Source organism: Microtus pennsylvanicus, chromosome 7 (genome assembly GCF_037038515.1).
Source record: "Microtus pennsylvanicus isolate mMicPen1 chromosome 7, mMicPen1.hap1, whole genome shotgun sequence".
NCBI classification, from domain to species: Eukaryota; Metazoa; Chordata; class Mammalia; order Rodentia; family Cricetidae; genus Microtus; species Microtus pennsylvanicus.
In genome coordinates, this window is record NC_134585.1 from 17,878,211 (window position 1) to 17,902,900 (window position 24,690).

The 24,690-nt window shown below is 46.8% G+C and overlaps 2 protein-coding genes across 3 annotated transcripts in view; one reads left to right on the forward strand and one right to left on the reverse strand.

Moving 5' to 3' along the window:
* Jmjd1c (jumonji domain containing 1C) overlaps positions 1–11,592 on the reverse strand; it is a 173,413-nt gene extending 161,821 nt beyond the window's left edge. The window contains exon 1 of one of the 2 annotated variants that reach the window (XM_075980072.1): positions 11,335–11,592. The gene's annotated coding sequence lies outside the window, so the exon portion shown is untranslated. Of the gene's footprint in view, positions 1–10,921; positions 11,010–11,334 lie in introns of those variants that run through there. The other variant, XM_075980074.1, reaches the window with a different exon arrangement.
* The window catches only part of Reep3 (receptor accessory protein 3), a 77,133-nt gene continuing 63,552 nt past the window's right edge, over positions 11,110–24,690 (forward strand). The window contains exon 1 of the mRNA XM_075980079.1: positions 11,110–11,235. Coding sequence (XP_075836194.1) covers positions 11,204–11,235 — 32 coding nt within the window. The 5' untranslated portion in view covers positions 11,110–11,203. The remainder of the gene's footprint in view (positions 11,236–24,690) is intronic.

The window sequence follows — 24,690 nt, forward strand, 5'->3', positions numbered from 1 at the left end:
AGGGCCTGAGAAATGAGTGTGAGCCTTCACCAGCCACGCTCCGGAAGCCCACACCCACCTCTTCACAAGTCCACACGAGCTAACCATTTAGCTGTCTAAAGGCCATAACTAGAACGGGGTTCTGTTTAGGCTTAGGGCTTTTAGTTCAACTTAGGTCAGTTCAGTGTAGACAGCAAACTGGACTCTAATTGCAATCTTGGGCTTACAAAAGGGAAAGCATTAATAATTAAAGGTCTCTGACAAAAAGGCATGTTTGTGATGCAGGGCTCAGAGCGGGGAACAATTAGGAGACCTTTTCTGTGAGCAGTCTGGAAGACGATGGACCGAATGACCTCAGGGATGTGCAGGGATCTATGAGCAGAGTGCTGCCCAACAGTGCTCCACCCGCCCTTCAGTCCCTGTTCAAACCCTCAGCTGCCCTCCACATCCCACACCCCACGCTCCAACGCCACAACCGCTCCTCCTGGTCAGAGGGCCTAAGCAACTTAACTCTCGGCAACTTCCATCAAGACAAAGGCAGTGTGCAAGGTGTGTGGCTGCTCGGCGCAACCCAGAGCAGTTCTTTCTCCCACTCGCTCAGCTCCTCCCATCTTTAGTCTAATTCTCAGGTTATCTGTTGACTAACTTGCCCTCTGTCAAGCCAGCAGCTGGGCCTCTCGCTCCTTCAACCTCATCAACATCTCCAGGAAGTACTTACTCTCCTTCTCTGAACTCTAGATCATTATGAAATTGATTAAGGGGGTGCTCCCAGGCTAAGGCCTGTTTCCTTAGCACACCTCCTTGGTAAGTTCCACTTGAACTGCTACAAACCAAGACAACAACAGACTGGTCATTCTAGGATGGTTGATTTCAGGTCTCTTCAACACTTTTTGGTTGGTTAAAAAAAATTGCAGCCTGAGAACAAATACTATGGGATCAAACAAGCTGTCTCTGTGCCTTCTTAGGTGTTAACTAGCCACTCAAAATCCTAAGGCTGGGCGAAACAGGGAAGCAGGACAGACGACATTCCTGCACTAACAACTTCCAGCATACCTGGAGGACCAGCACACTGACACTAAGGACAGAAGCCAACGGTAACTACTGCAGAGTAAAACAATCCATGGCAGGCCAGGTGAGATTGGGTAAGAGATGACAGAGCTGCCTTGGAATCCGGACCACACTATGAAGGCAGTCTGGGGAGCAATGTTGAGTCGCTGAGTCTCCAGCTGAACCTGCCAGGTGTTCATTCTGAGACAGGGAACGGCAAAGGCCCCAGGGGAGGAAATAATAGGATGCCATGTTGACAAGGAACAGGAAAAGGACAGAGAGATAGTAACACATCAATTCTGGAAACATGGAAAGATCAGTGCACACAGGGCTCTGTGGGTCAAGGTGGGATCTAACACAAAGCATGGAGAAGCCACTGGTAGGGGGAAAGGGGTAAACAGCAATGTCTTCTCACTTAGGTACCAGAAATTCCATGCTGTTTGCTGAGCCAGGCAGTAGGGAGGTGGTGGTTGAGAAGCCGCACTGATTCAGAAAGGTAAAACTTAATGACAGAGAACGAGAAATGATGTCACATCGTGATACATAATTTTGTTTTTTTCCATCCATGGTTTCTGGCCCCAAGGCAGACCACAGAAACTCTATCTTTCCCTCTCCTTTCTGCCTTTAGCTGCTCATAAAATCCTCTCACCTGCCCCTTCCTACAGTGGATAGTAATGCCTTCCTCTCTGCAGAGGCCCCACCCATACCCTGAGAAGAAATAAAGCACAGCCAGCCAAGAAGGTTAAAGCAGACAGTCTCTGGAGCAGGCAGGCCTGCAGGGTCCTCACGCAGTATACTGCCAGGGAACTGGCTGTGTGAGTGAGCACATCTTGACATAGCTGTCCATGCTTCTAACAGGATGATGCAAAGAAGTTGCCAAAGGGAACAGCTCTTGAGAATTTCCAGATTGTCGGCACAAGGATCCTCAGTTGGCACACCCCCAGAAGGGCCAGGAAGCTGCTGCCCTTTCCCTTACCTTACCCTATGCCTCTTTTCGTCTATCTTAGAGCAAATTACTGAGCCGTGGAAAAACCTGGTAGAGTCTGGGGCATATCTTGGGGGTATATAAGCCACAAAGGCAGGCAAAAGACCCTGGACTCAATCCCCAACACAAGACAGGCAGGGGAAGGAAGGCAGAGAGAGGATTTAAAAAAAGGGAAGAAAGGACACGAGCAACTGAACCCGGGGCTTGCAACTGGCACCGGAAAGGGTGAAGGGAGCATCTTAACACTGGGCCTGTGACCTGTGCAATCCGATGATTGCACTGAGCCAGCAGACGTCTGGCTTGTGTTTGCTGCAGAGCTGACTGGGTCTAGCCTTTGTGCCTTCCCTCTTCCCACGCTTTTCAGTGCTCTTTATCTGCCGTGGGAGACCTGACGGCGAGTCACCTTTTTGAAACAGCTGAGGTTTGTTCCTTCAAAAAGAGCAATTTCTCCCTGCCGTTTTAATTTCTTCTAATCAGTATATGTGGCACAGTATCCTAACAGTAGTCACTGGCTGCACATATGTTCTTTTCTCTATAGTGAAAGTATGTGTCTCCCGAATCCCATGGTCTCTCCACTGCAAAAGCTGTCTGGAAATGTGCGACGGATCGTTACTAATCTAAAAACATCTCACACGTCTCCATGACAGTGTAACACGTACGAAGAGACTTCATACACTTCCGTGTTCAATTCTCTCGGTGATTTATAAATAATTCCCTATGCTGAGGACACACCAGCCCTGTGCTGGACCTGTAATCAAAAGCCCAGCCTTCCAGGCTAACCCAGAAGTAGGACTCCAACCCGGAGCCCTCCCTACTAGGGAAGCCTTTCAGAACAGCACACCACTCACTGAGCCCCACTACAGTAGCACCGATCTGTCCCAGAAAACGTCTCTTCTTAATCTTTCAAAGAATAACTGCCTTTCTCCGTTTCACTGGACTTGCTGATTTGATTATTCCTTTGCTCCAGACCTGAGATGAGCTTCTCGTAAACATGAGATGAACATTATACAACGGACAAAGGGTTCTGCTTTCATCTCCAGAAAGAGGAACTGAAGTGACACCTAGAGACCCACTGTGAGGACAGCTAAACAAAGCAAGCTGGGGTGTGTGCGCCACATCCTGCTGTCACGAAGGCTAACATCTGCTAGAACGAATGGTGTTATGTTTGGATCGGGAATGTTCTAGCAAGGTTGGAGCCTGATCTCCAGCTGTTGGTACTAGTGGGAGGCGGTAAAAACTTGAGGAGCAGGGTACTGTGACCCTGGCTTACCTCTTCCCCTCCTCCCAAGAAGTGGAAAAGTGAATGACAGCTCTTGGGAGCATGGGCCCAGCCACGACGCTCTCTCTGCCTCAGGCAGGCACAGAAAAACACCTAGCCAAGTGACCTGGCTAAGACCTCTGACCCTCACCTTCCTTTGAGGTAACTCTTCAAGTATTTTGTCACAGTGACAGCTGGCGGAACCCAGATGGCAACCATTCAAGGTGTTGACAGTATATTTTTATTCTTTTATGTCTGGGTTTCTGGGAGTTAAGACGGGGTCTTTGACATGCTCAGTGTGGAGTCTACTACTAGACTCTCCCCTATAGCTTTTGGAACATGTGCTACATACCATAAACAGTCACATATCTGGCTGAGGCAAAACAGAACAAAGAAACAAATGCTCCAAACATCCAAAACATCAATGAGTGAAAAGAGAAACTAAACTGACATATACTCAAACAGTGGTAATCCTACACAGCAGAAGAAATCAAGGAGCCAGGCTTACAAGTAAAAATAAGCCTCAAAAACCTAGTATTAAGTAAAGAAAACAAGAAGGCGTGTAGAGCGTCTAGAAAGGCGTGCAAAAGATCAAAGGCCTCTGCAGGGATTCTCAGAATGGGCAGGTGGGAGTGCGAACACAAAGTCTCAGGGTAGGGAGAATGGAAAGTCAAGGAACCACGGGCTGGTGTCCTAACCTTGTCAAGGTCTCGGCCAACTTCAGCAGCGACAGAAGTTCACAAACTTAAAAGTCTATAGTAACCACGATGATCCTCTGATAGAACTAACTACACTCTAATTAAAATGATCTGGCTTTCAAAGTTTCTGAATCCCCTGCCAGGAGGTGGTAACACACACCTTTAATCCCAGCACTCAGGAGGCAGGGGCAGGCAGTTCTCTGTGAGTTCGAGGTCAGCGTGGTCTACAGAGTGAGTTCCAGGACAGGCACCAAGCCACACAGAGAAAAACCAAAGTTTCTGAACCCAAACTAGAAACTATGAGAAAGCTAGAGCAGGCACAGAACGGATTCAGGCAGCACCACAGGTGAGTTTGAGACACAGCAAGTACAGTCAGCTTTTAAAATGCAAAGGAGAGGCACAAGAATAGGAGACACAGTGTGAAACAACAGGCCCAGACCACGTCTCAAGAGAGGAGTGCACAACTGCAGGCCTGGCACCCATGGCAATGGGAAAACGCGGGCAAGCTGTCCTCTGAGATGCTTGAATTCATCGTCTACAAACAACTTGTGAGTATCAGAGCGTTCTCAGCAATATAGTTATTTGAGGGGTAAAGTGGCAGCTGAGCAACTTTTATCTAGTTTCCTTAATAACCAAGACACTGGAGCAGAGTACAATGGTCCAGTCTTTAACACCAGCACTCGGGAGACAGAGGCAGGCAGATCTCACTGAGTTAGAGGCCAGTGTGGTCTACATAGTGAGTTCCAGGCCAGCCAGAGATACACAGTGAGACTCTGTCTTAGGAAGGAGGGAGGGAGGGAAGGAGGGAGGGAGGGAGGGAAGGAGGGGGGAGGGAGGGAGGGGGAAAGTTGTCATATGAGCTGACAAAGTTCACTAACACGTGAGCACACGCAGTGTTCCACCCTTCACTCAACTTCCCCTTCTTTCCACCATTATTTGTTGTGCATCCACGCTGTGTGTCTAGGTTCAAGCCTCAGCACGCTCCCGAGGACTCTAGGACCCTTTGGAGTCAGTTCTCTCCTCCCACTTGTGTCTGGGGATCAAACCCAGGTTGTCGGTCTTGGGGGCAAGCATCTCTACCGGCTGAGTCACCTCACCAGCCCCATCAACTTCCCTTCTTAGCAAGGATTTGCTAGTTTGGTCAACATCATGTAGGGGAAAGTGAGAAACGTGAATGAGAAGTAACTTTCTTGTTTAAAGGCTGGGATTTAAGAAGAAAGCTTGGGTCTGACCTGTGAGAGCAGCAAGAAGGACGAGGAGGAGGAGGAAAGAAGTACCCTTGTGGCTAACGCGGTGCACTGGTGCTATCAACGCCCCACACAGACTGGCTTTCCTCACCCTCCACAGCTTCCCCACGGGGCTTGTACATCCTACAGATTTTAACACGTGTATCATGACTCCCTCCTGTGAATCACTGCAGGACAAGGACAGAGACGCTTTATTGTGTTACAGATCTGCTCGGTGCCTCTCCACTCCACCCACCCCACAACTAGGAGAGTCACTTTCTGCTGTGCACGGTTCTGCCTTTTCAGGTCACAAGCTTGAAGTCACAGTGCACACAGAGCTCGGACTCTTCAGGAAGTGTTTCTTTCGTAAGAATGTAGGGTGAGGTTTCCTGGACTTGACTGCTTCCTCTCTTTCAGCGCTGTCTAAGCTTATTAGAGTTTATCTACTCCCTACTGCAGGACATCTTGGTCACACATGAACTCTGACGAATGTGAATAAAGCTGCTAGAGACGCCTGCAGGGTTCCCTGTAACCTAAGCCAGCACGGGAGGGTCTGAGATCACAGGGCTCAACAGTTACGGACACGCTTGAGTCGGGAGAAGCTGCCTTTCAATCTGGCCGTGCCTTCTGTGCACATCCTCACTAGACTGCCCCCCTAGTGCCCTGAACCCCAGCCCGCACTGCTGCCCCAGTGCTCTGGACTGAGTCACCCTAACACGTGTGGAATGCATCCCCACCTTGTCAACCTGTGACAGATGGAGGTTGGGCCCTTTCCACGTGCTTACTTGTCATAGATTCTTCCTTCCGGAAGAGGCATCACTTGAGATCCTTGGCCTAGTTTGTAATCATTGCTAAAAAGCAATGTTGATGGGGGCATCTCTCTCACGCTCCTGACCCTAGCAAGAAAGCATTCAATTCTTCACCATGCACTACGATCATCTACAGTTTGGGTGACATTCTTCACCAACCAACCAAGCCCCTCTTTATCCCTGTTTGGTGAACACTTTTCATAATGAACTAGTCTTGGGCTTGACAAGCGCTTTTCTTGTGTGCGCTGATATGACCATATTGTTTTTCTTTCTTAGCCTGTTGATGTGATAAAATTATTCTAACTGCCAATTCGGCCCTTCACACCTGGGATGCCCCACTTTGTTACGAAGTATAATTTTTCATATATTACTGGGCTCCGTTTGCTAGTATCTTATTAAATATTTTTGCATCTCTGTCTACAAAATGGTGGTCTCTTGTTTACCTTATGTTTTCTTGGCAGGCAGCTGTCCGTTAAATCACTTTATACCTAGGAATGGTCCTCAAGCTATTAGCAAGAAGGAGGTTAGGGATTTCAGAAATCTGGCATGTGTGCTCGAGAGAGAGAGAAGACGGATATAACAAAAGCCCCTCTATCTTCTGAAAAAAGATGGCAATTTGTTCCTTTAGTATTTGGTAGAACTTAAACAAAAATTAGATTTTCTGAAGGGAATTAGATGATGGTTGAAGACAGTGGCACAAAAAGACTCGATTTTTCTCCATTTCACTTTTCAATTTCACTTGCTATGTTTCAAATTACAACACAACAACATCAGTACATATTTTTACATTTTCTGTTTCAAGGCTAAACAGCCATAGAATTGGATAGTCCAGTATTTTAGCTTTCTGAAAATTAGGTTGCAAACCCCAGTTTTCTGAAATCACAAATCTAAATGGTAAAATGAGGGACTGTGATTTAATCTACTGTGTTTCAAAGGAACGCCGAGAGGGCCTCAATCAAATGTGTCTCTGCCACTTAACATAGTGGGTTTGTTTTTAACCAGGAAGACAGAGAAAGCTCTTTGGTCTTAATCCATGGTTCAAGTGAGGCTCTTTCCTAAATGTAAAGACCTGAAACAATGCCAGCTCCCGGCGAGGCTTCCAAGAACTAGCCATCCAATGCATTTTGCTTTCCCTATTGTGAGCTGGTAAGCGACTCTTATCGATACCTGTCCTGATTACCTAACTCCAAATCTAATCTGTCTATTCTAATTCGATCTCATCGGACTTTCAGCAACAGCTCTGTATAAGCCAATTTCCATGCTGGATGCCAAACTCTACCTCTGCCGCAGATCTAACACCCAAAGAGACTGGCGAAGAAAGGGGCAGGCAGGTGGGTGCCCATCTGCAGCACAGAGCAAGATGAAGTTTCTTCCTCCAAGTCGGTCTCCCCCACTGCCGTTCTCTAAATTAGTGCGAAGGTAATTTGGTAATTTGAGACTCTTTACAAATGAAAGTATTTTCAATTATTTAAAAACACTCTCCTATTAGAAATGGGAAGGTGACCTAGTATTCAGTCTCATTAGCATATTCATTAATAATTACATGACTAGACACTATCTCTTCTCTGTACCCTGTAATTCTGCTCTATATAATGGGATCTCTCTCTGACTGAGGTACTTTCCTCCTCTGTTGGTTTGCTAATAAATCAGCCCCCTTAACAAGCAAAAGACGTGCATTCCACTATCTCCTAGTGCATTCCACTATCTCCTAGGACCACTAAGTGAAGATGCTGGTAGTGAAAGCAAGTCTTTGAAGTGGGTCTTAAAACCCTTTGCATTCAATCACCACCCATTAACATATTCCTTCAGAACAAAACACACTGACTCACCACACCTCGGTACTGGTAAGAGAAGCAGGTCTCCTGAGAAAAGTGTCCTCTGCCCTACATACACTGCCTCCCATCAAAACGGAACTCCATAGCCACAGAAGAAAAGTATCTTTGCGTAACCCAAGGCAGGAAGCATGCCACGCACAATACACAAACAGTGGTGAGATGTATAAAAACAAAAACAAGGGCTTTAAGTTTGTTCTATATGGAATGATGGCAAGCATGCCAAGGAAGATGGTCAAAGGCTCCTCAGAGCTAGAGAGGTGGCTGTGGTTAAGGGTGCTTGATCCTCAGCCAAGAAGACCAGAGTTCCTATCCCAGCACCCCCACACAACCCCCACAAGCCAGGCTTGGTTACCCATGTTCCTTTAACCTTAGTGTGTGGTAAGGGGCAATGACAGGAGAATCAGTAGGATTTGCTGGGTAACAGAACAGCTGAAAACATATACTCTCCAAGTCCAGAATGACCCTGCCTCAAGGATAAGACAAACACAGAGGTCTGACACCCCCCCCACTCTCTGGCCTTGGGATTCACGTGTGTGCCTGCACATGTACACGTACATGCACACGCACACGCGCGCGCGCGCGCACACACACACACACACACACACACACACACACACACGCACGCATCTGGGCAGAAGATACTGTATTTCCTTTTCTCACACAGTCCCAAAGCCTCATCTTACACAGTGGAGCATATTATCTAATGGCCATCTATTAGCAGATCTGAGATTCAGTAATCGAAACAGCCACCTCTAAAAGCTGGGCACTTTCCACAAGAGGTTCCTCCTTGGATATTCTGACGCTTATTTAGGTCAATAGTCCTCAACCATATCAGTTTCTATGTGGCCCATCCGTCAAACACTTTGCGATTTTTACTCTACCTACCACTCTGAAATGAAAACGAGTAAGCTCTCTACCAACAATTTCAAACATAATCCATCTATCCTAAATAAAATGATAAATGAAAAGGGGAAATTAAAATAAGTTACATTAAAAAAATGCATGTCAACATTTGAACGCTGGGACAAAATAATTAGGAACTGGACATGACTGCACTGCAAAACTGCTTATGATGCAATGATCCAAAACTATAAACAATTGCTCATCAAGTTGTGAACAAAACAACCCTTCCTTTAATCTATACAACAGGAATGGACAGACACAGATACAAGAAAATTCACTCTTGGTTAAAACGATGACTTTATAAAGTGGAAACTTCAGGCTCAGATAGTTACAAATATTACAGGAATGTCAAGCATGATATTCCTAAGCCATGAAGGACACAGGAACATTCTTTGTTCAGCATGTCCCGCACACAGCATCCCCGCCCCCATCCACCACATGTTAGTGGTTAATCCCAATTACAAACCACTAAGGGGGGGGGGGGTTGCTAATTTCCCCCTAGAGAGCAACCTCCCTGGACCAACTAGCTCCCACCCAATTTAGGTATGAATCACAATATTGGAGTCCAGCTCTATTACCTATGAACTATGCGATCACTGGCTAATGAGTTAAGTTCTCTAAACCTCCGTTTCCATGGTATCAAAGAGAATCAACACTCCAGGGCTGTCTGGAGTGTGGGGATGACTCAACAACACTGTAGCAGCACAGGGTAGGTGGTTTACAACCCCTGGCTTTTTGAAATAGGAACAAGGGGGCTGTATCCTGCAAACAAGAACAGAAAAACATCAGTGCCTGATAGGTACTAAAAGAAACTAAATGAGTAAAAGTGAGAAAAGTCCAGAAATTTAAGGTATAAGTTACTAGGGGCTCACGGGGTGGGGGTGGGGGGAACAAGTATCAGGAAAATCAAGGTCAGGAAGGTAGAGAATAGGAATAAAGCATTCAAGAACAAAAAATGCAGTCAAAGGCATGAAAACACGGCTTGGCTCCTAGAAGAGAGGTGGGGGATGGCATATTAGGGGTCAGGGATGAAGGCTGCCGTGACATTACAGGACCGGTGCCCACAGAAGGATACCAAGGACACTGAGTATACCAGAAACCTGGGGCTTAGATGCAAACATGACTCCCCAATAACGCTGAATAATGGCCAAACTAAATATTCAGGACAAACACAAATTATCATTGCAGCCCCTGAAACAAAAGTCCATATTCTTAAATGTAAATAAGCAGAAAGAACCTAAGAGCAGAAGGCAGCTTGCATTCTCTGCTTCCTGGTTCTGCGGATGGACTGGGGCAGGCCTCGGCCTCTAGGGTGCTGGGATCACAAGGCCTTCGCCATCAGGCCTCGCCAGCGCCTTTCTTTACTAACCCAAAGTCTTAATTTATAGACCTCATTCATTAAAAGGAACTGAGGATAATCTACCCCTGTCCCTTGATACCATTCCAGGCAAATCCGAGACCTTCCTAAACACATTAATTAGCGATACCTTACATCACCCTTGAAAAGCAAGAGGTAAGCTACAGTATTATTAGCCTCTTTTTATTATGGGGAAACTGGGGAACAAAAAGATTAAATTACAGTATGTCACAAAATGAGCCATCATATTTTCTAGCACTTTAATTAAAGGCACCAAGCCCACATTACAGACTTCCCAGCTTTAGTAGAACTTTTACTACTGCTTCAACCGGGGGGACTAAGGGAAAAACACCACCAGTAACTTAAAGGTCATTTGCCCAATTTGATACTTGTCACCCAAAACTCAGGAGTTTCAAATTTTAGACCGTGTAAGCAGTAATCTACCCCTCCCCCCACGCGCACACACACCGGAAAGGAAAAAAAAAATAAGGACACTTGTAAACAGCACCACCGGTCGGAAATCCTGGGTCCACGTTTTACTCGGGTTATGTGGCAGGCAATTCAGGAGTTGGCTGTGGCCGACGGAAAAGATGCCCCAGGGGGCCCAGCGCGGCCTCGCCACCACCGCTGCCCAGCACTCCAAACATGACCCCAAACGCTCTCCCTTGGCCCCTGCATTGCACCACGAGCCTCGAGATCCCCAACCCAGACCTGGGCTAGGCCCTGGCTGCCGGGCTTCCGTGAGCGCCAGAGCCGCACCTAGCCAGGCACTTCCCCAGCCCGGTTCCTCCCCGCGCCCGGCCTCGGCTCCCACGCAGTCTCACCGCCCGACCGGTGTCCCCCGACGCAGGGAAGCGAGGTAGCCGCGCAGGTCGGTGGAGCGCAGCGCCCGTCGGGGTCCCGGAGCCGCCGCCTATCAGCGGAGCGCAGGGGCGGGGCCGGCTGGGGCGCGGGGCCGCGGGCGGGGGCGGGCGGGGGACCGGGCGCCGGGCGGCTCCGGGCGCCGCGCGCACACACCGGGCCGGCTCCCGAGGGCTCCAGCGCGGCCCCGGGGAGCGCGAACGGGGAGCGCGCGGCCTGCGGTCAGCGGCCCAGCGGCCGGAAAGATGGTGTCCTGGATGATCTCCCGAGCCGTGGTGTAAGTGCCGGAGGGGACTGGGGGGTCGGGGGGTAAAGAAGCGCTCGTGGCCCGGTTGAGGAGCCGAGCACGACGGGCCGTGCGCGGCCTGCTGCTCACCCGTGTCCGAGTCGCTGCGGGGCTCCGGGGCGGCGGCGGCGCTGGGAGCAGAGCGCGGGCGGGCGGCGGGCTCTGCTCCGTGGAGCGGCTCCGTGGCGCTCGGCGGGCTCTGCTCGGCTTCTCCTCCGCTCCTGGGCTCGTCGGCTGCGCGCCGGGCGCTGCTCGGCTCCTCCTCGGCTTCTCGGCTCCTCCACTGCCCGGCGGTGCGCGCGGCGGGCTCTGCTCGGCTCCGCGGCGCGCTCCCGGCTGCGGCTCCCGCTCCCGCGGCCCGCGCTGCGCGGCACCGCCCTGCGCAGGCTCCGCCGACGCTGAGCGCGGGAGGCCGGCGGGGCTCCGGATGCGCCCGAGCCTTTGTCACCAGGTCTACCGCGTTGCGGTGTCTGTGTCCCCGGCGGCCGTGCGCCCCGCGGTCACGTGTAGTAGGAGGAGAGATGGCTGTTAGAGCCCTGACTGCGGAGCTCTGCTCAGGGGTCCCAGGGTAGACCGCTAACCCAGGAAGGATCCTAGACTTGAAAGGTCGGCCAAACCCTCCCTCGGGCCCTGTTTGGGAAGCAATATTTGCGATGGAGGAGGCGCAGGTGTCTGTCCCCCTTTGTTCACATCTTTTCACTTTATTGCGATACCTGCCAGAACTGCGGGTCTGGAAGAAGGGAGTTGGAAGTTGTGTTGTTTAATCTGCAAAGGTATTTGAATACAAGTTAAACCGGTTCTTTCCCCCGTCTTCCACCTTAGCCCTCTCTGCTCTAAAAGAAAGTCACCAAGTAAACTGCGGTAATTTAGGTTGAGCCTGGGAATGGGGATTCATTATTCATGTAGGAGTAATGTCATCTGAGTACCTTAATGAAATGTTTATATGAGGTAGCAGGCCTCGCTGATTAGCTTATAATTTGAAGGGAGAAAATAACATTACTTGGGCTTTTTTTCCTCTCTTCACTACGGAGTAGCTAAATTATCTAGCTTGGCTTTATTTCATTTGGAAGTGAGCTAGGTAACCTAATTTGCAATGCATTCAAAATTTGTCATTTTGCAAAACGCCTCAAGCTTTGAAGTCTATGAACTTTTTGCGTTCATCTTAAAACCCAAAATAAATAGAGTTATACCACGGATGCCTTCAAATTGTTTTTTAGCCTTTTCCAGGGCAATCTTTGGGTTTCCACATAATCCAGGCATACTTTTTGCCAAGGAAGGATAGTCGACTCTAGGCTACCAGAAGTCTCTCAACTGCTTTGCCCAAGCTCTGAAATTAAATTCCCCATTAAAAAAAAAAAAGTATTTGTCTTTTGATCTCTTTGACCATTTCTACTGATGGAAAAATTATGGGACAGATTTTGCATTCACGAAAGTTTTGTTTTTGTTTTTAAAAAGGAATATGTTCCTAGTGCTGCCCCCAACACAAAGGTCAGTACCATGTAGGAGATCTTACTGGAACAGACATTGCATATTCTCGGATATCTACTGTACAGGTCAGAATGTCAAGCCTTATGAGGGTAATACCCAGTGTTAGACAAGGAAGAGATTATATGCGGTTGGAGAGTCATCAAAGAAGGCAAGAGAGATTACATTCAAAATAGATCTTAAAGAACAAACCTAAGCTAGACAGCCAAAGAGGAAGAAGGAAAGAGATTTCTGATAGGCGGATTGTTGTAAACCAGAGCCCAGGTAGATTACAGGGAGAGAGAAAGCGTCACCATTGTCTCAAGAGTTGGTAATTCCCAGCGACTGTGAGTGGAGCCAGTGGAGGAGGGCACCTCACTGAAGAAAGCGTGCACACCTGCTTTGTCACCCGGTGGGATGGAAGGAAGATGTGATGAAGGAGAAAGGGGTTCTTCAGAGAGGTGTTAATCAAGAGTGAGGAAATGTATTTCCTGGGCTTTAGACCCAGCACAGTGGAAGCACACTTGGTAAGAGACCCCGAGTGGTCTGTGTGCTTCCCTCTGCTCTTGAGTTTGTCTCTAAACATGAAAGCAGTCCCGTTGTCCACACAGACCTAGGCACATGTTCTGAACCATGCAGTGGGATTTCTTTATGTACATTCTTCCTAGGCTACTGAAAGAGCCAGCTGGTCCTACACAAGATCTGACAGTTTTCTCTAGTGGCACCAGTAAGGGACAAAGGATTTATTTATTGTTTGGGGGGTATTCTTGGGGATATGCATCAAAGGACAACCTACAGGAGTCTGTTCTTTCTTTCCACCATGTGAGTCCCAGGGATTGAACTAGGAACTTAGACTCAGCAGCAGGTATGGTCTCCTCATCTTAACATGATTATTGTAAAAATCGACTCACTTAAATGTTGCTGCAAGACCAACAAATTAGCAATTTTTAATGTGTTTATTTATCTGTTTGTGTATGTGTGCATGGATGTATTATGTGTACCATGTTTCTGCAGGAGCCCAAGGAGGTCAGAATACAGTGTCATATCCCTTCCATGTGGGTGCTGGAACCAAACCTGCCCCCCCCCCACAGGAGACACCGGGTGCTCTTAACCACTGAGCCAGCTCCCCAGGTTAGCAATTTTTGATGGTAACATGAGTGTACCACATAATACTAAATTCCTATACCTCAAAATCTGAAAGCATGACTCACGAATTGAGGGAAATACCTACCCCCTTTCCCTAACTTTTCTTAGGTCATGTTCTATAGCACTGTCCACAAAATCAAACCTCAAACCAGCTTATCTGAATTTAAATATTAGCTCTGTCACTTAGCGACAGTGACTCACCCCATAAGATAAGATGCGTTCTTACATATAATGCCCACATGCAGCATGTGACGGGTGGTAATCATTCTATAAGTGCCAGTAAATAATTAGTAAATAAACCGCCAGTGTAAGTATGCCAGGCTGCATCAAGGAAGCACTTACCCTCCCAGTACCAATATATTGAATTTTAGACTATTTTATGTTTCCTTTTCTAACCCCCTCCGAGCCTGTGTTTAGATTACAAAGCTATACATACAAAAGTTTGTACTATATCACTTTATAGGGGATGCTATAATGCAGGTACAGTTCTGCAGTAGATATCCTTCATATATTGTCTTGAAGATTTCTTTAAGATAAGCACATGACAAGTATATATGAATCAGACTTTTATGTTTTCATGATCCTTGGTCCAAAACAGCAAATTGTTGTCCAAAAAAAGAAAATTATTCCAAATGTCTTCTGTGCAAGCACAATATGCAGCCCGGCATACGGGAGGGTGGTGGTGCACGCCTTTAATCCCAGCACTCGGGAGGCAGAGGCGGGAGGATGTCTGTGAGTTTGAAGCCAACTTGGTATACAGAGACAGTTCCAGCACAGCTGGAGCTCCCTGCACAGAGGAACCCTGTCTCAAAAAAAACACACAAATAAGAAAGAAGATGCAGCCTGGCATACTTATACTGGTGTTTTGTTTCCTAATTATTTACTTATTAATGTCTGTGCAAACACTCTGCATGTCCGAGTCCCTACCTCTGGATGTTTCTTTGTCTTCCCTAAACTCCTTACTGGACAGGGAAACTCAGACTGTTTCATACTGGCTAGAAATATGTTTTAATCTAGTTTTACTTCTCTTCCGGATGTTATTTTTAGCTATACAGTTCATAGTTTTAGTGTTATGTGTATGTGTGTGTGTGTGTATACATGTGTATGCGCATGTGTGGGCAGGAACACATGTATGTGGAGCTAGAGGTCAACGGCAAGTGTGTTCCTCTGTGGCTCTCCACTTATCCTCTCTGAACCTGGAGCTCACCACCTGGCTGGTCTGGCTGGCCAGCCAACCTCAGAGATTCATCCTCCTGTCTCTACGTGCAAGCACTAGAGCCACGGGTGCATCTGCTGTGCCCAGATTCTTACCATGGTCCTGGAGGTCTGGGCACAGGTCCTCATGCTTGCAGAGCAAGTGCTCTATCTACCCACCCTATAGTAACGTTCCCATTTGTTTTTATTTGCCCTTGGTTATTCGGGCAGTGCTGCAGAACAAACCTAAGACCTTGTACACACTAGTCAGATGTTCTACCACTGAACTACATCCCCAGTTCTTAAACAATTTGATTTTTTTTTTTACTTTGTGATTTCTTTATATAAATCCAGATATTTGATAAGTACTTTTTTTGTCATATAGAATTGAATTATGGAGAGTTCCCTATTTCCTTCTTTCATGAGTAACTCCTTTCTTATGTTTTGTTTTACCATGATTGCATCAAATGGCAGTAGTGAGGAAACTCCCCTCCTCTTCCTTTAACTCTGTTCTAGTTTCATTTCTGTTGTCGTGACAAATATCCCGACAGAAAGCTACGTAGGGAAGGAAGGGTTTATTTTGATTCAGAATTCCAGGCGGCAGTCCGTTACTGCATGGACATGAGGACAGGAACATAGGCATCATATCCGCAGCTGGGGTGGGGGTTGGTCCTGGCTTGCTTTCCTCTAGCTTTCTCTTCTCTTAGAGGGATCGGGTCCTAGAGGATGGTGCCACCCGCTGTGAACTGGCTCTTCCTACACCAGTTAACAGTCATGACTATTCCGCCCATAGACGTGTCCATAGGCCGACCTGATGTGGATCGTGCCCTATGAAGGCTCTTTCCAAGTGGTTTAAGGTTGGGCCAAGTTGATTGTTAAAGCTAATCAGCTTGTTCATCATCTTTTTTATATTTCATGAATATATCTTTGGAGATAAAGTTGTACACTTTTTGTCTAGGCTCTAGAAATGCCCCCTCCTCTTTCCAGCGTGTTCTGTTTTACCCCTCTGCCGGATGTTTCTTCTAAGCATACACATGTGTTATGATTTCTTACACACCCTTAAAACATAATTTCACAACATCCCTTCATGGTGCTGTACTTTCCTTCTTACCTCTTCCTTTCCCTCCTTCCCTTCCACATAAGATGGCGCACACCTTCAACCCCAGCACTTGGGAGGCAGAGGCAGGCAGGTTCTCTGTGAGGTTGAAGTCACCCTGGTCTACAAGAGCTAGTTCCAGGACAGCCAGGGCTACACAGAGAAACCCTGTCCCCACCCCACTCCCCCCAAAAAATAGAAATATGAAGCTGAAGGTTACTGTTATGTTGCCAGTGTCAGCAACATGGCAAAACCAGAGCTGGCAAGGAAAGAGTAAGTGAAAGCCAAGGGAGGAATCTAGATACAGGTTTGTGCTGACCAGTAGTAATTCAGAAAGTCATTTCAGGAAGTACTCAGATATCCTCATATAGAATGTGTTGATGTTTCCCAGGTAATGGTGTTCCCGTCTTAGGAAGTAATTATGTGCACGCTTAAGTAAAACCCATCGCTCTGCCGTCGACAGCTTCATTAACCTTTTATCATGTCACATTTCCGGGAAGTGTGGCCCGCTGGCACTGATGCAGCTGAGCACCAAACTAGGTCACTTCAGAAGCCTGAGATGGGAGCTGACAACAGGTCAGCTCCCGAGGGCTGAGGCGGCCTCTGTGGAGCTTCTGCTTCCTGGTGGTTTGCGAGCCATCTTGGATCCCTTCATCTTCACACAGATGCGTGTCGGTGTGCTGTCCAAACTCTCACTGGGTCATAGCCTGCTATGATGCCTTCCTTTTAACTTGATTATCCCCCTAAAGACCCTGTCTCCAGATAAGGTCACCTTCTAAAGTAGGGCTTTGGTCCCCAGCGGTGCACAGTGATCTCCAGGCATTGAGAGGGTGACAGGCAGCCACATAAGAACTATCTTAGGGCCTGGGTTAAAGGGGAAATGTAACAAAATAGCTGTCTCAATATGATTTTAGTCTGTAGGGGGAAGGGTGCTAATTTTCTCCTGAGAAATCACCGAGCCAGAACTGACAGTGGGTGTGGGAAGCTGTAGGCGACAAGCGTATGTGATCTCACCTTTCACCTCGTTGACACAGGGTCTCCATGGTTGCTGCTGCATGCACTATGTACTCCAGGCTAGCTGATCCAAGAGCTCCCGGGCAATTCTGTTTCCACACCACATCCAGCTTGCCTTTTTTTAAAAAAAAAAAAAAAAATACGTATGCGTGTTTTGCCTTCATGCATGTCTGTTTACCATGTGCATGTGTGCCTAATGCCCACAGAGGCCGAAAGAGGACATTGGATCCAGTTACGGCTAGCCGTGAACCACCATGACACACCCAGATTTTTATGTGGGTACCAGGGATCAATCTCGGGTCATGAGGCTTGCTCGCACTGGTAGCGCTTCACCCACTGAACCAACTTGACAGCCCGTAAAGGGCAATTTTATAACCTCTAAAACTGTTCACCATTAACTGCCGGCCTTGTGAAAGAAGCGTGTGGTCCCCCACTGGGACCAGAAGGCAGTAGAGAGCCCCAGTGAAGAGCTTGACTGTACTGTTTGTCTGCTTTATTACAAGAATATCATCACTGTTGACATTAAAATGACATGTCTTATGCTAAAGACACTGATAACAGGAAACTTTTCATCTTCAAGTTTAACCAGTCTTTTTTAGGGAGTGGAGCTGAAATGAGGTCTCTCTAAGTAGCCCTGGCTGTCCTAGAACTTGCTGTGTAGACCTAAGTTGGCCTTGAACTCACAGAGATCTTCCTGCCACTGCTTTCCTCCTGCTGGCATGCACCAGCACATCTGGCCAAAGTTTGCTGTTGTTGGTTGTTTTACTCTTTCGGCTTTTGGGGGGACCTGCCACCCAGCTCTCAGATAAATCACACACGGAGGCTCATTCTTTCTTCTAAATGCCCTGCCTTTAGCCAGCTTTTCTTAAATTATCCCCATCCTTTTGCCTCTGGGCTTTTTTCCTTGATCTCTCTCTCTCTCTCTCTCTCTCTCTCTCTCTCTCTCTCTCTCTCTCTCTCTCTCTCTCTCTGTCTCTCCCCTCCCCCCTCTTTTCTACTCCTATTTATTCTCACTGCTTGCCAGCCCCGCCTATCCCTTTTCCTGCCTTGCTATTGGCATTGGTGGTTCATCTCTTTATTAGACCATCAGGTATTTTAGACAGACAAAGTAACACAGCTTCACAGAGTTAAAACAGTGCAGCAGAAAAGAATGCAACACATCTTTGCATCATTAAACAAATGTTCCACAGCATAAACAAATGTAACACACCTTAAAATAATATTCTACAATACTTTACAAAACTTTAGGGGATTCCAAAAGTTGGAATGTGCTTTCTTCAAAACTCTAAAGTGAGGAAACTGACTCTTATCCTTGGAAAAACCCACAGGCCATTTAAACAATAGGCCCAAAGAGCCGTACCCACAGCACTACAGACTGGGGACCCAAACTGTAACCAAACCTAGTAGACTGTGTCATGTTCAGAGTAGCCCAAGAATTGGTAAGGTCACTGAGAAAAAGGAAGATTCACCCTGCTGTGATTGGCTGGCATTAGACTTAATGTAACTCAAAAAAGAATACAGAAGCTATTGTAGGCAAGTGTGGAGCTCTAATGGGACAGAGAAGGAAGTCAGAGTCAGTGGGGGTGCTTGGCTGGCAGGCCACACACCGGAATCGCTCAGGAAAGATTAGTATGCCGTAAGAAACGAACGGGAAAGTCAGCCAGCCAGAGTGGTACATGCTTGCCAATCCAGGCTTCTTGAAAGGCTGACAAGAGTATCCTATGAGCCAAGGAATTGAAGGACAGTATAGCAATACCCAGTCTCAATTAAAGCAGGATCAACCGGGAAAATGAAGGTATATAGAATTTCACAGATGTTGTTATGGTGGCTTAGTTATCTCACACACACAAAAAAAAGTCCAAAAATAAGTAACTTTACATTCATTCACCATTCCTAACAATAATTTTTATCTCTGCCAATCTCTGTGGGAAAATCTGCGATCATTTCAGCAGCCTTTTAAGTATACACACTTTTTAAACTAATTGGGAGCATAGTTTTGTCAATTCCTGTCTAGCTTAGGAGAGGGGAGGAAGTAGTGCTGGAAAAGCTGGTGCTAGACCGAATTATGGGTTTTTGACACGTAAATGCACATCTTGTAATGGTCCTGCATCTGCCAGGAGCTCCTTAAGTCTAAGAGAAGGATGGGCAAATGCATGGCATCTCCTAGGAGGAACCAGCATGGATGGACAGATGTACAGAAGGACGGACTCACTCATGTACAGAGAAATGTAAATGGAGACCATATTGACATTCTGTTTAGCACCTACTCGATTGCAAAAATTAAGAACTCTGAAAATATCAAGTGTTGGCAAGGATGCGTGTAGCAGCCATGTCTTCCTTAGAATGCCAATAAGAACAGAAGATTCTGGAGCTGGACTTAAAAGATGTTGCCCTGACTGACAGCATTGATCACCCAGCAATCCCATAGCTAGTTCCATACCCTAAAATTAAATACGTATACCAAGAAACATCTCAAGGATGCTTATGTAAAGCAAAAAATGACTGAAGATAGCAGTTTCCATAGACAGGAAGAATGAGTAGATGCATATTTACACAATGGAGTGTTATGCTGACTGTGAAACTGAGTGGAGTGAGCCTTCCTGTGGGGGAGTATTCAGAGAATTACAGTGTTGTGTATGAAGCAACCCAGTTTTGACTGTGGATTGCATGACACCATCTTTAAATGTCTCCACATAGGCAAGACTATGATAGTTAAATTGCATGTGTGTGCCAAGTCTTTTTCTTTTCAACCTCAGAAAAGTGAGTGTTCGGCACAAACTTTAGGATAGGGGTTAGCTGTGAACGCAGCAAGAGATTTCGAGGTTGGTATTACAGCATTCTCCTCCTGAGCGCAACAGATTCATGTAATTCTCTTTATCGTGCTATGTAACATAGAAGTTGGATACACGTTTGACACTTGAAGTGATTTAGGAGCGACTTGCGGTAACTGAAGGGACAAGCTGAGGCAAGCGGGGAGCAGATACCATGGGAAGGAGAGGCTGGTCCTGGCCCAGCCCATATGTTCTTGCTGGTGTAAGGGCCGGTTCTAGTGCCACGCCAGGCCACAGATGGAGGTAGGGAAGGAGCCGCACCTGTCATCATGAGTCTTTGAACAGAAGGCCAGAACCTTTGAGAAACTGCCGAGCAGGCTGTCTCTTGTCCTTTTTCTCAAAGCTGGTATAAGTCCAGGGAAGGATGTCCAACTTCAAGTTTATCCAAAGGGTTTTTGAGGTTCTAGAAGTAGATGCATAAGTGACTAGTTCAATGTTCTCTCTGTTTATTTCCATTGATTGTCAGATCAGAGTTGGGTGCTTTTTAATTTTTTTTTAAATATTGAGGAGGGGACATGAGTGTCACAACGTCGGTATAGAAGGGAGAGGACATCACATGGATTTCGGTCCTTGTCTTCCACCTTGTTTGAGACAGGGTCTCTTGTTTGCTCTAACAGATCTTTGGGCTTCTGGGACTTAAGTGTCTGCCTCCCATCCCACTGTAGGTGTTATGGGATTGCAGACATGGGATCCTAACTCGAGTCCCTACCCATGCATTCAAGCCCTCCAACCGCTGCACCATCTCTCCAGCCCTAGGAGTTACCCTCTTGTCTACCTCTTTGATATGTAGCACATACTATAAAAAGTAACTTCACATTTAAAAGTGTGTGAATTACCGTGGCCAGCCCTGAGAGATAATATGGATACTAAAATGCAGACTCATGTTCTTCACTCAGTGGCCGTTTTGTGTTTTAATGCTGTGGCTGGTCTGTTTTGATTGACTGACTGTAGCCAAAAATCTTATATTGCTTGTGACTACCCAGTGCTTCCACAAAAGTAGTTTACCTTGAGTGGGAGATGTGGCTCAGTGTTAGAGTTCTTTCCTTGCATGCATGAAGTCTTGGGGTTCAGTCCCCATCTCTGCAAGCAGGGAGTCCACATAGCACACGTGTTTTAGAGCAATCCCACGGGATGCCAAAGGGAAGACTTAGCAGTGGGCTCTGGGTGGCCCTGAACTGTCAGGGGAAGAAGGCATCTGACACAAATAGGAATCATGGTTTGCAGCTAGTCACTCCCTGGCCACCCTGAGCTTTCTCTATCTGAAAGAAAGAGAACATGAAGGGGTGTGTGCTTTCCCGGGGGTCACTATTGCTGTAGGGATGCTCTAAGACATCTGTCACTCTCTGGTGGCCAGGATTTATTTGGCTTGTTAGACTGGTCCCTTGATCTTGTTCATTTCCCCGCGCTGTGCTCATTTGGTCAGTGAATGACACACACATACAGAGAGCATCAGAGGATCCAGGACCGGATGTGGGACATCAACTCTCTCTGGAAAGATGTGTAATTTGAGGATGGCTGGTTTGGAGTTTTAAAAGTCACCTCTACACTCCACCCCCACCCCAGTCATGCAGCAGTCACTCAGAAGTAAACACAACATTGCAAATGTAGCTTTTTCAGCTTGGAGAGAATTTGTCTCCATATGGGCTCTGAATGACCTAGATTCCCTCTAGTGCTGGTCGGATTCTTACTTTGCTATGTTTTGTCAGTCTTTATGTTTTGCTAACATGTTAATCCAGGAAACCAAGTCTGAAACTTTCCGGCAGACAGATTTTCCCAACCTTGAACTGGGGCATGGTCACACATGCTTGTAGTTCTAGTACTTGAGAGCCGGAGGCAGGAGGATCAGGAGTTCCAGGCCTGCCTGGACTATATGAGAATTTGTCTTAAAAGATGTCCTAGCCTTGTTCACCCTCTACATGCCCACCTGCTGCGGTAACATTTATGCCACATCTCCAAGAGGTCGTCTGTAACACACGCCTGGGTGTGGAGCCTTATGCTCGTAGGCAAATTCATCAAAACAATTTCTCCCTGTTAAAGTAGCCACAATTTAAAACTGTAAGTTACAAGGCTGTAGAGATAGATGGCTCCGTGCTTAGGAGCCCTTGCTACTCTTGCAGAAGACCCAGGTCTGATCCCCAGCACCTACATGGTGACTCACAGCTGACTGAAACTCCAGCTCCAAGAGACCCAACACCTTCTTCCAGGATCCACAGCATCACCACACACAGACACAGACTTGTGCTAAATGAAAAAGTAAATAATAATAATAAATCTTTAAAGAAATAACTCTTACAAGGTTCAAATACTTGGTAAGGGAGAGTAGACTCATGAGTCGTGAGTTTTCTGAGTGACAGCTAGGAGCACACATAGCTTGCCGGGATGCTAGTTTCGGCCAGTGATACTGGGAGTGGGTGTTCATTTTCCAGATCCTATTTCTGTGTAGCTGGTATGTGTGTGCAGCCCTAAAAGAAACTCCTGGACTATGTCCAACTTCTCTTGTATGTCCTTCCCCTAGAGTCTAAGAAAAGCTATATGGTATTTAAAATGTGGTTCAATGTGTTGTCATGGAAACTAATAAAAGAGAAGCAGGAAAAGGTAAATCTTCTTTAGTGAGAAACCAGGAAGGAATTGTCTTAATGAAGCAAAGAAACTTAGAAGAAGTTAAATGCTTAAATGTAGTCTCTGCTCAAACTACTGATGGGAGAGATGACCATCGGTCCGAAAACCACAGGAACGCACCCCAACATGTTGAGATTCCAAGGAGTTGTGCCCTTCCCTTGTGTAAGTATTTGTTGAGATTAATTCACTAGAGCCAAGGCCACTTAACTTACATCGTTCTCCTCCACACACTGGAAAGAAAGAAAACAGATCTCTGGTCAGCAAAGGACTTTCATCTGTCACTATGTAGTATTTAGCATACTGTAACACAATCCTAATTAGTCTTATTAAATAAAAACCTGGAGTCAGATATGGGGTTAATGCTGAAAGATCGGAGAAGGAGAGCAGCCGCTTCTTTCCTCTACTGCATCCTCCGACCAGAGAGGCAATCCTGTCCCAACGAATCCTCAGACTGAATTATTGTAGAGGATTGTTTTAAGGTGTGTTGCTTCGTTTATGCCGCATTTGTTTAACTCTGAGAAGCTGTGATACTTTGAAACACGTGATGGTCTAATAAAGAGCTGAATGGCCAACAGCGAGGCAAGAGCAAGAATAGGCCAGGCTGGCAGGCAGAGGGGATAACTAGAAAGAAAAAGAAGGAAGAAGGAGCACGCAGTAAGAGAACAAGGAGAGGAGGACGTCACAGGCCAGTCAGCCATCCAGACAGCCACGGAGTAAGAGTGAAAGTAAGGTATACAGAAGTAAGAAAAGGAAAAGGCACAGAGGCAAAAGGTAGTCAGGGATAATTTAAGAGAAGTAGGCAAGAAACAAAGCAAGCTAAGGTCAGGCATTGCTAACTAAGAATTAGCCTCAGTGTGTGACTGAATCCAGTGAGCTCCCGTCTCCTCACGCCTTATATTTCTCTCTTTGCCCAGCCATGTCCCTTTCTGTCTCTATCTCCCTAGTGCTGGTATTAAAGGCATATGACTCCCAAGTACTGGGATTAAAGGTATGAACAACCACAGCCTAGCTCTGTTTCTCTTTGAGACTGGATCAATCTAGAATAACCCAGTGCGGTCTTGAACTCACAGAGATCCGTCTGCATCTGCCTCCCAAGTGCTGGGATTAAAGGTGTGCGCCGCCACCACCCAATTTAGGCTCTGTGATAAACTAGTAAAGAGGAATGGTGCCGTGGGCCAGGGTGGCGGCGTTGGTTAGACTTGGAATTTGTTCTTTAGAATTAGAAAGCGAGAGGACAGTTTGACTGGTCGGCTGTGGATGTTCGGAATAAACAAATTGCATGATGTCATAACGTAGGGAATTCATCAACTTCAAGGAAAAGGTGCTAAGTTTTATCTAAGTATGAAGAGATGTGTAAGTCAAGGCGACCCGAGCAGTCCGGCAGCAGGAAAGCGGATGACGGTGGTAGGATAGTGGCACTTTTGACCATGTTACACCCCTGGGAGAAAGGACGCAATCCAGTATGAGAGCTGCTGCTTCTACAGGAGTCGGTGTGGCATGGGGCAGGAGCAGACACGGAGGTGGGGGCAGTGCAGCGTAGAGAGCGCTACGGAAAGATGGCGGTTCATAATGATACCCTATATTAATTACATATCCCTGACTTGCTGATCATAGCCTCCATCTCAGACCACACACAGCCAGTTCCAGTGTGGTTGCAAAAATAAAACAGTAAAGCATCTAGTTATCGAAAAGTGTCTTTAACGACTTGAGGACAGGGAAAGGCGCTCAAACAGGGCCAGCAGCATTCATTCTAAGGGAAGGGCTGGTGATGATAAGTTGACATAGACTGCAGTTGTGTATTTCTCTGTCACCGTGGAGAGTGGAAAAGAAACCAGAGTGGAACAAAATATTAGTAGTATATAAAAGGAGAAAAAACAAAGCAAAAAACGACCACTCAATAGTCACGGTACTTCCCGCCAAGCCCAACCACTGGAGTTCAGTTCTCGGTTACCCAAGTCATAGGAGAGAACAAATTCCTGCAGTTGACCTCTGACCTCCACCACGGTGCATGTGCGCTCACAAACCTCTATGTGCGTACAAAATAAAACCTAATAAAAGCTGCTACCTTAAAAACAAAAAAAA